Below are 14,427 nucleotides of genomic sequence, written 5' to 3' on the forward strand. Positions count from 1 at the left end.
GAAAATCCCATGGACGGAGGAGCCTGGAAGGCTGCTGTCCATGAGGTCGCTGAGGGTCGGACATGACTGAGCGACTTCACTTTCACTTTTCACTTTCATGCATTGGAGAAGGATGGCAACCCACTCCAGTGTTCTTGCCTGGAGAATCCCAGGGACGGGGGAGCCTGGTGGGCTTCCGTCTGTGGGGTCACACAGAGTCGGACACGACTGCAGTGACTTAGCAGCAGCAGCAGCAGATTCTTTAACAGAGGAGTGAATGTTCTTCTGGCAGATGGGGTTCATGGTAGTCCCTGATTTCACCCAGTTAATGTGAGTCTGGTTAAAGGATTTAGCAGTTGCATTATCTCAGGAACAAAGCTTCCCAAAGAGGATTGTTGACTTACAAATGATTCCCCACACAAAATTTGAGAGCTAATACCACAGTGTATCATAAATAACCAAAAATGGTGCTCAATTGAAATTTCTCTTATTTTTAATTTGACCTTTCTCCATCAGCTATGTGGCAAACTAAAATAAACACAGTGAAATGAATCACATGTAACAAAAATATTAGCTACAATTTGTGATTGTCAATAAGACAATAAAAATATGCATTTCTTCTACTTTTATTAAGAATGGGCTTTGCTCTCAGTATACAGTGTGCCTTAAGATATTACCTGACACACTGCTGGCAAGCAATTAAAAAATTAAGCAACCATAACATGAAAATAACCTTTCCAAATTTAGGGGGAGGAAAGGAAGTTAAGTGTCATACCACCCATCATTTTTAAAATGCCATTAAATGTAATAATAATTATTTAATCCACCTCAATTGGTATTTCTTGCTTATTAATGAATGATCAAAATCCTTATACTCCTGGAGAAATTCCTCTTCTTTTTATCACTGTAAGGATGGCTGAAGTACACCAGAAAAACAAGATGGTAACAGACTAAAGCACAGTCTGCAAATTATGTTGAAAGTGAAAGTTTCTCAGTCATGTTCAAGCAACCTCTGGACTGTAGTCCATGGAATTCTCCAAGCCAGAAAACTGAACTAGGTAGCCTTTCCCTTCTCCATGGTCTTCCCAACCCAGAGATCAAAACCAGGTTTCCTGCATTGCAGGCGTATTCTTTACCAGTTGAGCCACCAGGGAAGCCCAAGAATACTGGAATGGGTAGCCTATCCCTTCTCTAGTGGATCTTCCTGACCCAGAAATCGAACCAGGGTCTCCTGCATTGCAGGTGGCTTCTTTACCAACTGAGCTGTATTGAGAGATGCATAAAAAGCTCTGCTGAAGATTTGAAGACGCAAAAATTAAAAGCCTGCAGCTTTGCGGTGTTGAGATGAAAATAGAGATAGGTCTATCACACTGGGTCAGGGGTGAATGCACCATGGAACTATGGAGTTTCAGAGTGCCAAACTTACAGAAGCATCTGGCTTTCCAATCGTTCTCCTTATTGAAACTTTCCCACTATAATATAAACAGGATTTGGTTCTGACTAATGGAATGAACTATCACTGCAGATGGTGACTGCAGCCATGAAATTAAAAGACGCTTACTCCTTGGAAGGAAAGCTATGACCAACCTAGATAGCATATTCAAAAGCAGAGACATTACTTTGCCAACAAAGGTCCGTCTAGTCAAGGCCATGGTTTTTCCAGTGGTCATGTATGGATGTGAGAGTTGGACTGTGAAGAAGGCTGAGCACCGAAGAATTGATGCTTTGAACTGTGGTGTTGGAGAAGACTCTTGAGAGTCCCTTGGACTGCAAGGAGATCCAACCAGTCCATTCTGAAGGAGATCAGCCCCGGGATTTCTTTGGAAGGAATGATGCTAAAGCTGAAACTCCAGTACTTTGGCCACCTCATGCGAAGAGTTGACTCATTGGAAAAGACTCTGATGCTGGGAGGGATTGGGGGCAGGAGGAGAAGGGGACGCCAGAGGATGAGATGGCTGGATGGCATCACTGACTCGATGGATGTGAGTCTGGGTGAATTCCGGGAGTTGGTGATGGACAGGGAGGCCTGGCGTGCTGCGATTCATGGGGTCGCAAAGAGTCAGACACGACTGAGCGACTGAACTGAACTGAATGGAATGAGCAGAAAAATTTGGGAATGTTATGACAGGAGCTTGCTTCATATTCCTTGCTCAGAAATCCCAGAGAACAATTCTTACTGAATTAAAACTCTGCCCTACACTTTAGGTTCCTCTGTTCTTACTTCTCTCAATCCATCTCTACTATTATCAGAATTCTTACCAGCCAGCCCAGTGATTTGATGTAGCAGCTTCTGAAACAGCAGTGTTCTTTTTTTTCTGAGATAGCGTGCCAAGTTCAAAATACCAAAAGTAGCCCTCTTCCATTATTTAAAACAATCCCCCCCCCAGAAAAAGTCTCAAACTATGCTCTTCTTGAAACTTTTTCCATATTTGCTTTGCCCAGTTTTAAAGACAAAGTATTTGCAATAACTCCTAGCAGTTTTATATAGACTTACTGGAGTCCATAGGTATTTTTATGTTCTCTATTCAGATAGTTTCATTTGTTTACGCTCCATGCCCCTCCATGCCTTTTGGAGGCAGGGACCAGGCATTCCTTCTCATAACCTGTACCCAGCAGGCCTTGACAAATGCTATTGACTCATCTGTTTCTCTGCAGCTAATCCCCAAACCCACAGTGTGTGCATAATAAACAAGTAAACATGGCTGGTAACTCAGCTACCAAAGCGTTTAATCAAATACACGAAAAGAATAGACTTTAAGATCGAAGATACGAATTCCATACACATCAGCCGTCTTCTGCAAGTAAGTCACAATTACAGAGTTGAAGGAAATGTAAAGCTCATTTCCTTAGCCTGAGTTCCCCAGAAAGCAGAGGTTTAGGTTTAAGTGCTGTTACTTTATTAAGGACTGCAATCCAGGGAGCAGGAGTGAGGAGGGGAAGGAGAGAGAAGCTGTACTGGAGCACTGAGTCCCTAACAGAGCACCTTGTCAGCCAGGACATCTTCAGAGAGCTTGCGGAAGTGACTGCTTCTAGGGATGGTCTACCGGGGACGAGGGGAGGAGAAAGGAGAATGTCTGTCTGCTTTAGTTTTCAGGATATTTTTTAAAATTTTTTATTTTTAATTGAAGGATAATTGCTTTACAATATTGTGTTAGTCTCTGCCATACATCAACTTGAATCAGCCATAGGTATACTTATGATCCCTCCCTCTTAAACCTCCCTCCCACCTCTTATCCCATCCCACCTCTCTAGGTTATCACAAAGCACTGTGCTTTAGTTTTCTATTGCTCAAGTGCAGTAATTCCCTGGCACCTCCCAATCCCTGGTGAGTGGGTACAAAATTGGTCCCTACAAGGTCTGACCCTCAGCATCAACCTGGAATCTCCAGGGTAGGAGGCACAAGACACACAGAAATAGTGTTGGTTGCAGTTTATTCATAGCCTTTCATGGCAGCCACCACTGAAGCTAGGGTAGTGAGAGAGACCTTGGACGTAATGAGATCAAGAGGATCTGAAGGAGGACATAAGTGTCTCAGGGCTTCGCAGGTGACACTAGTAAAAAAAGAACCTACCTGCCAAAGCAAGAGATATAAGGGATACGGATTCAGCCCCTGGGTCAGGAGGATCCCCTAGAGAAGGGCATGGCAACCCACTCCAGTATTCTTGCCTGGTGAATCCCACAGACAGAGGAGGCTGGCAGCCTACAGTCCACGGGGTCACAAAGAGTCAATCACAGCTAAAGAGACTTGGCACGCCCACAAGCACACACATGCATGTCATATCACACACTCATCAGTTAAAATACCCCAACTTTGCACAAAGGAATCCAAGCCCTGAGTTGGAGATGCACGAGATCATGGATCTTAATCAGTGGAACTCAAGAGCCAGGGGCTTCAATTTCCTGTTTTGTGCTTTTCACTCTTCTACACACTTCTCTAGACATACAACATCTAATACACATGCACGTCTCTGACTCATCCTCTCACACTAGAGCTTCGAATATCTCCTGTACTTCCTACCTCACGGAGTCAGTGAAAGATCGTGGGATCTTTGAGGGATATGAGGGATTCCTTATGGTTTACTTCAGTTCAGTTCAGTTCAGTTGCTCAGTCATATCCAACTCTTTGTGACCCCATGGACTGCAGCACGCCAGGCCTCCCTGTCCATCACCAACTCCTGGAGCTTACTCAGACTCATGTCCATTGAGTTAGTGATGCCATCCAACCATCTCATCCTCTGTTGTCCCCTTCTCATCTTGCCTTCGATCTTTCCCAGCATCAGTGTCTTTCCAATGAGTCAGTTCTTAACATTAGGTGGCCAAAATATTGGAACTTCAGCTTCAGCATCAGTCTTTCCAATTAATTAATATTCAGGACTGATCTCCCTTAGCATGGACTGGTTGGATCTCCTTGCAGTCCAAGGGACTCTCAAGAGTCTTCTCCAACACCACAGATCAAAAGCATCAATTCTTTGGCGCTCAGCTTTCTTTATGGTCCAACTCTCACATCCATACATGACTACTGGAAAAAAACATAAATTTAACTATACAGACCTTTGTCGGCAAAGTTGCATCTCTGCTTTTTAATATGCTGTCTAGGTTTTTCATAGCTTTTCTTCCAAGGAGCAAGCGTCTTTTAATTTCATGGCTGCAATCACCATCTGCAGTGATTTTGGAGCCCAAGAAAATAAAGTCTGTCACTGTTTCCATTGTTTCCGCATCTATTTGCCATGAAATGATGGGACCAGATGCCATGATCTTAGTTTTTTGAATGTTGAGTTTTAAGCCAGCTTTTCCACTCTCCTCTTTCACTTTCATCAGAAGGCTCTTTAGTTCTTCGCTTTCTGCCATAAGGGTGGTGTCATCTGCATATCTGAGGTTACTGATATTTCTCCCTGCAATCTTGATTCAAATGTATACCTGTGGTGGATTCATTTTGATATATGGCAAAACCAATACAATATTGTAAAGTTAAAAAATAAAATAAAATAAAATATAAATAAATAAATAAATAAAAATAAAAAGTAAAAAACAAAACAAAACGAAACTGACATGACAGAACCAGAAAATAGGTTAAATTCCACAAATGCAGAATCTGAGTCAAAGAAACACCAGTTAATGTTATTCTCTGGAGATGTGTATTTGCTTCCTGCCTAAAAATCTCCTTACATCGAAGTCTAATTAATACTCAAAAGGAATAAATCCTTTCAGCAAAGAGCTTCAAGAAGTGAATGTCCTAACTTCTGAAAACAGGAATCTTGTCAAAGAACATTGTAGAACACATTCTTCCCATGGTCAAATGGTATTGTGTTTCATCAAGGCAGTGTAAGTATTCTTATGTTTGTATATCTGAATTCATATGCTGACTCAGATCTTACATGATTTGCCTGAGAATAGTTAACAGAATGATGATGTCTCTACGTAAAGATTGATGTGCTTGCGTTCAAGATGATGACATAATTGTTTCATTCTCATGCCAAAGAATTACAAAGCAATATGTTTATGTAACTCTGTGTTGAAATTTTTAAAGGAATGTATTCTTTAATGTATTCTTCTAAGGGAAGAAAATGAGGTTCAACTTATTTTTTATTTTATATCTTATTATTTTGGATATCGACTTTGTAAAACACAGGTTTAGTCACGAGATTCTAATGTCTATTTCTTGAACAGAACAGAGTGCTGTTGGTAATGGTTTATGTCAGTCTTTATGAGTACAAGCTCTATTATAACAGGTATTCAGCTTCCAACAGCACTGTTTTTCCTGAGACTCATGCATTTTTCATTGTCTAGTCATTCTGAATTTAAAGTGGAGAGGATGTCCTTTTAAATGCATAAACAAAGAAGAGAAAATGTGTATCATAATCTCTTCTCCATTTCTGCTGCTAAAATTATAGGAACTCTATATTCTATGTTAGAATGCATCTGGTGTGCTATTCTATAAACTACATGAATAACCAACAACTCCCAGTGCAAAATTCCACCCCACACCATATTTAGCGTTATTTTTGCAAGATAGCACCTTACCAGGCTTGTGCAGAGAAGAGTTTATTAATCTCACTAACTGGCAGATGGAATACAGTAAAAATGAGGTGTTTTTGTCTTTTGGAGCTCATAGTTTTTCAAGATAAGATAAGCAGCCATCATCTTCTGATCTTTTTCATTTATAGATATTTGTTCACTTGTGAATTTGTTCATTCATTCTTCTGTATTTATTGAGTATCTATCTCCTTCCTGGGGCTTCCCTAGGTGGCTCAGTGGTAAAGAATCCACCTGCCAAAGCAGGAAATGTGGGTTCAGTCCCTGGGTCAGGAAGATCCCCTGGAGAAGGAAATGGCAACCCATTCCAGTACTCGTACCTGGAAAACCCCAGGCATAGAGGAGCCTGATGGGCTGCAGTCCATGGGATCGCAAAAGAGCTGGACACGACTGAGTGACTAAACAACAACATCTCCTTCCCTTTCAGCAGTCCTCAAGGCAACCGAGAATATAGAAATGATTAGAATGCACTCCCTTTTTTTTAAGGAGCTCATGAGTTATACAGTATGGGAAGCACAAGTAGAGATAGGAATATACAGATGAGGACACTTAACTCAGCCTTAGTGAGCAAGGGGCGGCCAAGGGGAGGCTTTCTGGAGAAGATGGTGCCTTAAGATTATGAGGGGTTGGGTGAAGGGACCACATACCTCCTCTAGTGGTTAGTACAGGGAGAAAATTGTTAGGAGGGATAAGGTGACAGTAGATGAAGTGAAAAGATCCTAAATCACAGAGAGTGGTAAGAAGACATTCTGAGAAACAGATCCCCAGAAGTTTTCATTCTGTGCTAAAAAAAGAACCAAAGAGAATTTCATGAGAGGAAGACAATGGGGGCAAGTGGAGGGGGTGGGCATTGGAATTCGCAGAGTGTCAGCATCTGCGTTTACTTGTATTCTTATTTATTTGCCTATTTGTTTTGCTTTGGTGTCTCTAGTAACTTAGTATGGATTTGCAGACTGCAGTAGCGACAGTATCGAGCTCCCTTCACGTGGAGAGGGATTGGTGAACTGATCTGATAAAAGGTCCCTTCCTTTCCTTCTTGTTTTACAAGTCATGTTGATTAGCATGATGGATAAAACCATAATTTGCATTTTTATCAAATCACACCTGCAGCACCTGAACAGCGTGGCCACTAATTAAAAGGAGAAATTGAATACAGTAGATTTGCTGTTTTGTTTGGCTGAGGAAACAAGGATAGGCTTGTGTTGACCTCCGTTGAAAGGCACACATTACAGATGTTTTGGTGGAAGAGCTTTCATCAGTCAGTTGGACTGACTTATTTTATCTTTACCTTCCCCAGAATATTTCTGGAAGCCAGCCACCCAGGTTTAGCACTGTGCTCTGTGTGGCATAGTTGTTAGGAAGTTGGGATTTGTCATCATACGACTTAGTTTCCATCCAGATTCTCCCACTGCTAGCTCTGTGACCTTGGGCTGGCTACTTACCTCTGTATGCATCAGTTTACTTATCTATAAAATGGAACCATGACAATATCTGCCTTATAAGGTTCTTGTGAGGATTAAATGAAACAGTATGTATAAATGCCAAGCCTAGGACTTGGCATGTAGTAAGGACTTATTACGGAGAAGGCAATCGCACCCCACTCCAGTACTCTTGCCTGGAAAATCCCATGGATGGAGGGGCCTGGAAGGCTGCAGTCCATGGGGTCGCTGAGGGTTGGACACGACTGAGCGACTTCACTTTCACTTTTCACTTTCATGCACTGGAGAAGTAAATGGCAACCCACTCCAGTGTTCTTGCCTGGAGAATCCCAGGGACGGGGGAGCCTGGTGGGCTGCCGTCTATGGGGTCACACAGAGTCGGACATGACTGAAGCGACTTAGCAGCAGCAGCAGCAGCAGCAGCAAGGACCTATTAAATATGAATTATTATTTCTATTTCATCTATTTTATAGTAAGTTACTTGGGGACTAAGCTCCAAAATCTTGGTTTAGTAGTTCCCCAGTGACAAGGACTATGTCTTATTCATCTTTGCATATATAGAGCATGACATGGGAAGGCTGTTTTATAGTGTATTGGCACATACACATTAGAAGGTCTAAAATCTTATTCTCTTATGTAATTAATCTGTCACTTTTTATGGCCTGATTTTGTTCAAGATATTGCCAAGGTTTCACATACCATGGTTGTAACTTAAGCAGGTGTAGGAATGACCATGTCCTCGCAGTAGTTGTTGACCTTCTTTTCCCAAGGAGACACACTCCATACCCAGCATCCTCTAGTAGACATACGCAGCACCAGTACCCACTCCCTGGTATATGAGTTGTAGCTCTCCCCTGCAGCTCATATTAAGGATGTAAGTTATTATGCAAATAAGAATGACCCAATGAGGAGGATAATCATGAATCCACTCCAAATAATTTTTTAATAATTTTAAACATTATTATTTTAACTGTTATTTTACGTTATGTGGTGACTAGATCAAACTTCTGCAAATAATTCTTTGAATTCTTTAAAATTCTTCAAAGTTAGCACCTTTGTTTCTCATCACTTCCTGTCCAGTTAGTACTGCTAACTGTGTGTGTGTGTGTGTGTGTGTGCGTGTGCGCTAAGTCACTTCAGTCGTGTCTGACCCTTTGCAACCCTATGGACTGTAGCCCTCCAGGCTCCTCTGTCTATGGGATTCTCCAGGCAAGAATACTGGAGTGGGTTGCCGCACCCTCCTCTAGGGGATCGTCCTGACCCAGCTATCCAACCTGTGTTTCTTACGTCTCCTGCACTGGCAGGCAGGTCTTTACCAGTAGTGCTTCTGTGAAGTTCTCCATTCCCTTCTTTTCCATGATCCCCCTGTTGCTCTGGTATTCTTCACTCAAAAGTGGTTTACAAAGGCTGACGGTGACTTTCAAATCATCTCCTATCCGTCCTCATTCATCCTGCCCTTTAAGCAACATTCAGTAGTACATCTGTTTCTTCCACAAAAGCCTCTATTCCCTTGGTTTCCTTGACACCAAGAACTATCATGGTCTTCCCTTTAGACTTCTAACTGCTTATTTTTTTATTTATTTTTAACCAGGGGACAATTGCCTTACAATATTGTATTGGTTTCTGCCATATATCAACATGAGTCAGCCATAGGTATACGTAATCCCCTCTGTCTGAACCTTCTTCCCGCCCCCCACCCCATCCCACCCCACAGAGCACTGGTCTGCTTCTGACTCCAATGATATGCCTCTAGTTTCTTCCCTAACCCCAATCTGGGGATTCTCCAAGGATTTTCCCTAGGTCTTCCTATTTTCTCTCCTTCCTTCCTTGGGAATAGCATCCATTTCTAGTGCTTTAGCCACCACGTTTATATGTATAACTTCCATGTGTTTCTCCTGGTTAACCTCCCTGTTCAAGTCTGATCCCAGAATTCTGATACTCCCGGATCATTTGGAAGTTCATTTGGCAGCTCAAATTCAATATACCAAAAAATGTTTATTATTTTTACAGTAAAGACAACTCCTTATCGTGATTTTTTTGCAAATCATTTTTTAAAAATGTATTTATTTGCCTGCACCAGATCTTAGCTGTGGCATGAGGAATCTTCTGTCTTCATTGTGGCATGTAGGATCTTTAGCTGTGGCATGTGGAATCTTTAGTTGTGGCATGTGAGATCTAGTTCCCTGACCAGGAATCTAACCCAGACCCCCTGCACTGGGAGAGTGGAGTCTTAGCCACTGGACCATCAAGGAAGTCCTGCAGCTCCTATCATGATTTTTGTTAATGGATATCACACTTCCTAGGCTGGCTTAAAAACTCTTGTTGATTCTGGTACTTCTCTTTACTTCTGCCTTTTTTTAAAAAAATCATCCTTTCATTTTAGCAAAACCATTCGGTGTTACCTAGTTGTACCTACTGTCTTTGACATGTTCATTTTCTATTTCCTTTGAATGGCATTGCCCAGCTGTAGACATAGTAAAGAGCATTGTACCAACTTCCCAGTAAAAACAGTCATTATAGAACAATGATACAGAAGTAAAGGAGATACATCCCAGGGAAAGAGAGGGCAGAGAATACTTCTTAAAGGGGATAACATAACATGCGGGCCAAATCTTGAAGGATGAATGAGAGTCAGACTGACAAGTTGGGATGAACACTCTGGAAATAATAACACGTGAGAAGACATGCTGACGAAGAAGACCATGACTCATTGTTGAAGTGCGAGTAGCTCTGTAGGGCTGGAGCTCTGGCTCTGTTTGGGAATAAAATGCGGGAAGCAGGAGGCAGGGCTCCAAAGTGCTAGGAGTAGAGGGCAGAGGGGGCATCGAAGGCCTTGTTTCAGTAGCTGCTGCTGCTTAACAAACCACCCAAAACTTCATGCTCTGAAAGCACCACCATTGATTATTTCTCAGAGTTCTTCAGTTGGGCAGCAGTCTCTGGGGAAGGTTGGTCTCTGTTCCATGTGACGCAGGTTGGCACCACTCCACTGGGCCCAGAGGATCCACAATCCTCATGCACATGTCTGGTGCTTCAGCTGTGATGGCAACGGTTGGCTGGGTCTCTCTTTTCCTTTTCTCACAGCCTCTCAGTATTCAGTGGTCTAACTCAGGGTTCTGTACATGGAAGTTGTATCCTAGGAGGGCAGAAAATGGAAGCCACAGCGCTTCCAGAAGCCACTTGACATCTCTCCCTCTACTTTCTGTTGGTCAAAGTAAGTCACAAGACAAGCTCAGCTTCCTGAAAAGGAAAATAGAACCCACCTCCCTTTGGGAGGAGCAGCTTGAGCGTAGAAAGATGTGACGCAATGTTGGCAGCCATCTTTTTAGACAGTGTAACACAGGCTTTATAGATCACTGCGTGCTATAGGATGCCATCTATGGGGTATCATCTATATGGGAGGATTTTAAACTGAAGACGGACATTTTAAACTTATCTGTCTAAAAATATCTCTGACTCCTTTATAAAGACTGAATTGAGGAGTCAAGGCCAGTACTTGGAGATCTGTCTCCAAGCAGTCTACCAATCTACCAAGGCAGCCTCTACCAATAGATTTCAAGCTAACCTTTGGAGAGTCTTTTTCATGAACCCACATGCCTTGCCACAGTGTTTCCTCCTCATGGAAGCAAATGGAATGAGTGATGGATTTGCCATTTTTTTAAAGGATACCACCAAGGTATCTTGGTGGGATACCTTGCTGGGAGGGATTGGGGGCAGGAGGAGAAGGGGATGACAGAGGATGAGATGGCTGGATGGCATCACTGACTCGATGGCCGTGAGTCTGAGTGAATTCTGGGAGTTGGTGATGGACAGGGAGGCCTGGCGTGCTGCGATTCATGGGGTCGCAAAGAGTCGGACACGACTGAGTGACTGAAATGAACTGAACTGAACCAAACCAAGGTTTCTACCCAGCTGAGGCCCAGAGTCTATATACCAGGTCAGGAAACTCTGGCTCATGTGTCACATCTGCTCACCACCTGTTTTGGTAAATAAAGTTTTATTGGAACACAAAAAAAGGTATCTACCCAGGACCCTGTGCAGGGGACTCCCTTCCAGAAAGATGGATTCACATACACCATGGGGATGGAAATACATAATGCTGCAGATGCTCTGCCTAATGCTTCTTTGTTTAGAAATATGACTCTTTGCTTATTCAATGTTGCTTTTTCTCTAAATAAGTAAGCCTGGAAAGTCAGATGAGACTCTTAGCGAGAGCAGAAGCCTGCTTTACTGAAGCCAGGGATTCGTCTTGTGTCAGAGGATACAGATGTATGTGACCACAGAGCCCACATGAGCATTTTATTTCTATGCAAAGTGAACTCTTTGACTCTTGCTGGTAATCTCGACTACAGAAATCTTTACGGTCAGTGCCTGTAAAAATGCCATGGAAAATATTTATAAAATTTTAAACCTCTTACTACACCACCTCAGTTACTAAATTTCCTTTATGAATAAGAGTTGTAATATATCAGCAACTGTGACTTGAGCAGAGGAGAGCAGAGAGTATGCTTATTAGTGTTCGTTAGAGCAAACTGAGATTCAAAATCTGGGAATGAAGAGGAGATACTCCTAGATTTTCAAGGGTTTCTATAGCCCTTCTAAGTGTTCCTAGAGCCAAGATTTTAGTCTATGAAAGAGAAGAGTCTCCCCTTTTTGATATGAGAATCTTAGGACAAGGTTGGAATATGGTCCCTCCTGGTCAGTGTTGGGGTTCTCCCTAAGGTTTCTGAACAATTTGTTCATGCCATGGTGGCAACAGGAAAATGTTAATTTCCCCTAGAGCTCTAGGGGAAGTGGGAAGAAGCCAGGAACACTTGGAGAGATTTGATCTCAACTCCCAACTTTGTCACTAATTATGTGACTGTAAGCAAATTCCTTAACCCTTCTAAACTTTGGTTTCTTCCTCTGCATGCATGCTAAGTCACTCTAGATGTGTCTCAGTCTTTGCAAGCCAGTGGACTGTAGCCCACCAGGCTCTTCTGTCATGGGATTCTTAGGGTAAGAATACTGGAGTGGGTTGCCACGTGCCCTTCCACAGGATCTTCCCAACCCAGGGATCCAACTGGCATCTCTTATGTCTCCTGCACTGGCTGGCAGGTTCTTCACCACTAGCACCACCTGGAAGCCCCCTTCCTTTGCACAACCCCAGTAATAACCGCACTTTCCCAGTAGGATTGCTGTGATGAATTAAAAGAATCACTGTTTATTGCATGTAGCCTAGTAAGCGGCATAAGTATTCAGTAAATTTTAAGTGATTGTTCTATTGGACTTTCTACTGATCTTTACTATGTTTCTCTTTATTTCTCAGGGAGATGTTAATCTCTGTGGCTCTAGGCCAGGTGTTATCCCTCCTTATTTGTGGAATTAGCTTGACCAGCAAGTACCTGTCAGAAGATTTCCATGCCAATACACCAGTCTTCCAGAGTTTCCTCAATTACATTCTTCTCTTCTTGGTCTATACCACCACACTAGCTGTCAGACAAGGTAAGCATGCCAAACCCGTTTCTCTTTTACCAGTATCTTCAAGAGTGATGAGCTATGACCAGATTAACTTTTTTCACTTACAGCATCATAAGACAATTCAAAACCCCAAATCTCACTGTTCTGTTTTGTGATAATATAGCAAACAAAATGAATAAATAAATTACAAAGAAGCATGAATTATATAAACTCAACGGGAAGTAAGAAATGCATGTATAGGCTGAAAAGTACAGTTGCTTACTACTTGAATTCCTGTTAGCATTTCTTGTACCCCTCAGTGAATCTAAATAGACAGCTTCCCTGGAAACTGAAACAGTCTTGATGAAGCTGTCCCTAATACCTGCTAGCCCTGAGAAACCCAAGGGGATTGCAGACAAATATAGGTCTTTGGGAAAGGAAGATAAAAATAGTAAACACAAACAACTCTAGTAATAACAAAGGGGAAAAGAAAGAAAAAACAGCTACCACAGTCATGTGAGTTGTTCTGTCTAAACTTAAAAAGCTAAGGCAATGGAACAAATCCTTCAACACTTGATGCAGGAAAAACTTACTAAAGGGCAGTTACAGTTGAAATCCTTGTGGTATATCTCTGGAGGGTATATTTCAGAGACATATGATTATACCATTGAATCTGGTATCTTATCTTATCTTATCTATGGCCCAGAAATAGCCGATAATGTCGCTATTATTAGCTGTAGCTATTGACTATAAAATATGCATTGAAAAGTAACCATAATAGGTTTGAAGATAATTATATATCTTAATAATGGATAAAGATACATGAATAGCTATATACAGTAATCCTAACAGTCATACTTTTTTGAAACTCTGCCACAAATCATATCTCAGCATTGTATTTTTACATTTCCTTATTTGGATTGTCATCCAGAATAATATTGCTTATTTATAATGATTTGGCCAGGACTAGATTTCATCTTAGAAGAAGAGTACAAATGAACAAGTTAGGACTGACTTCCAGTAACTCGGGATTATCTAAGGTATTGCAGAAGCTAATTTCATTTACTTCTCAAAAATTGGCGTTATTGGTGTTTGTTTTCTAAAATTCAACATGGGTAAACATAATTAAAGAATAAAATTTCAAACAAAACTTCAGGCTATGAAAGTTAAGACACTGAGTCTCAGCTACATTTCCTCAGTATGATTTGGAAGCCAATGATTTTGAATGCTACAAATGCATTATCTAAACAGTTGCTTCAATCCAGGAAAGGACTCCAGAAAATGAGAAAGTGGAGGAGGTGTATAATTAGAAATTTACTTCTGAGAGACTGTCAATACGAAGAATGTATCATTTGATCATATCAAGGGGAGCTATGCAGTTCAACTTAAAAATAATTTAATGAAGACTTGAATGATAATTTAGAATTATTAAAGGATAGAATTATTTTAGCCCAGTACAAGGATTATAATTAAAAATAGTAAGATTGAAGAACAAATTTGCAACATTCTGATATAACAACAACAACAACAAAATCTCATG

The 14,427-nt window shown here is 41.5% G+C and overlaps 1 protein-coding gene across 1 annotated transcript in view; it reads left to right on the forward strand.

The window, feature by feature from the left end:
- The window catches only part of SLC35F1 (solute carrier family 35 member F1), a 419,337-nt gene that overhangs the window by 241,080 nt on the left and 163,830 nt on the right, over nt 1-14,427 (forward strand). Inside the window, exon 2 of the mRNA XM_006071447.4 lies at nt 12,757-12,932. Coding sequence (XP_006071509.1) covers nt 12,757-12,932 — 176 coding nt within the window. The remainder of the gene's footprint in view (nt 1-12,756; nt 12,933-14,427) is intronic.

The sequence above is a fragment of the Bubalus bubalis genome, chromosome 10 (genome assembly GCF_019923935.1).
Source record: "Bubalus bubalis isolate 160015118507 breed Murrah chromosome 10, NDDB_SH_1, whole genome shotgun sequence".
Classification (NCBI taxonomy): Eukaryota; Metazoa; Chordata; class Mammalia; order Artiodactyla; family Bovidae; genus Bubalus; species Bubalus bubalis.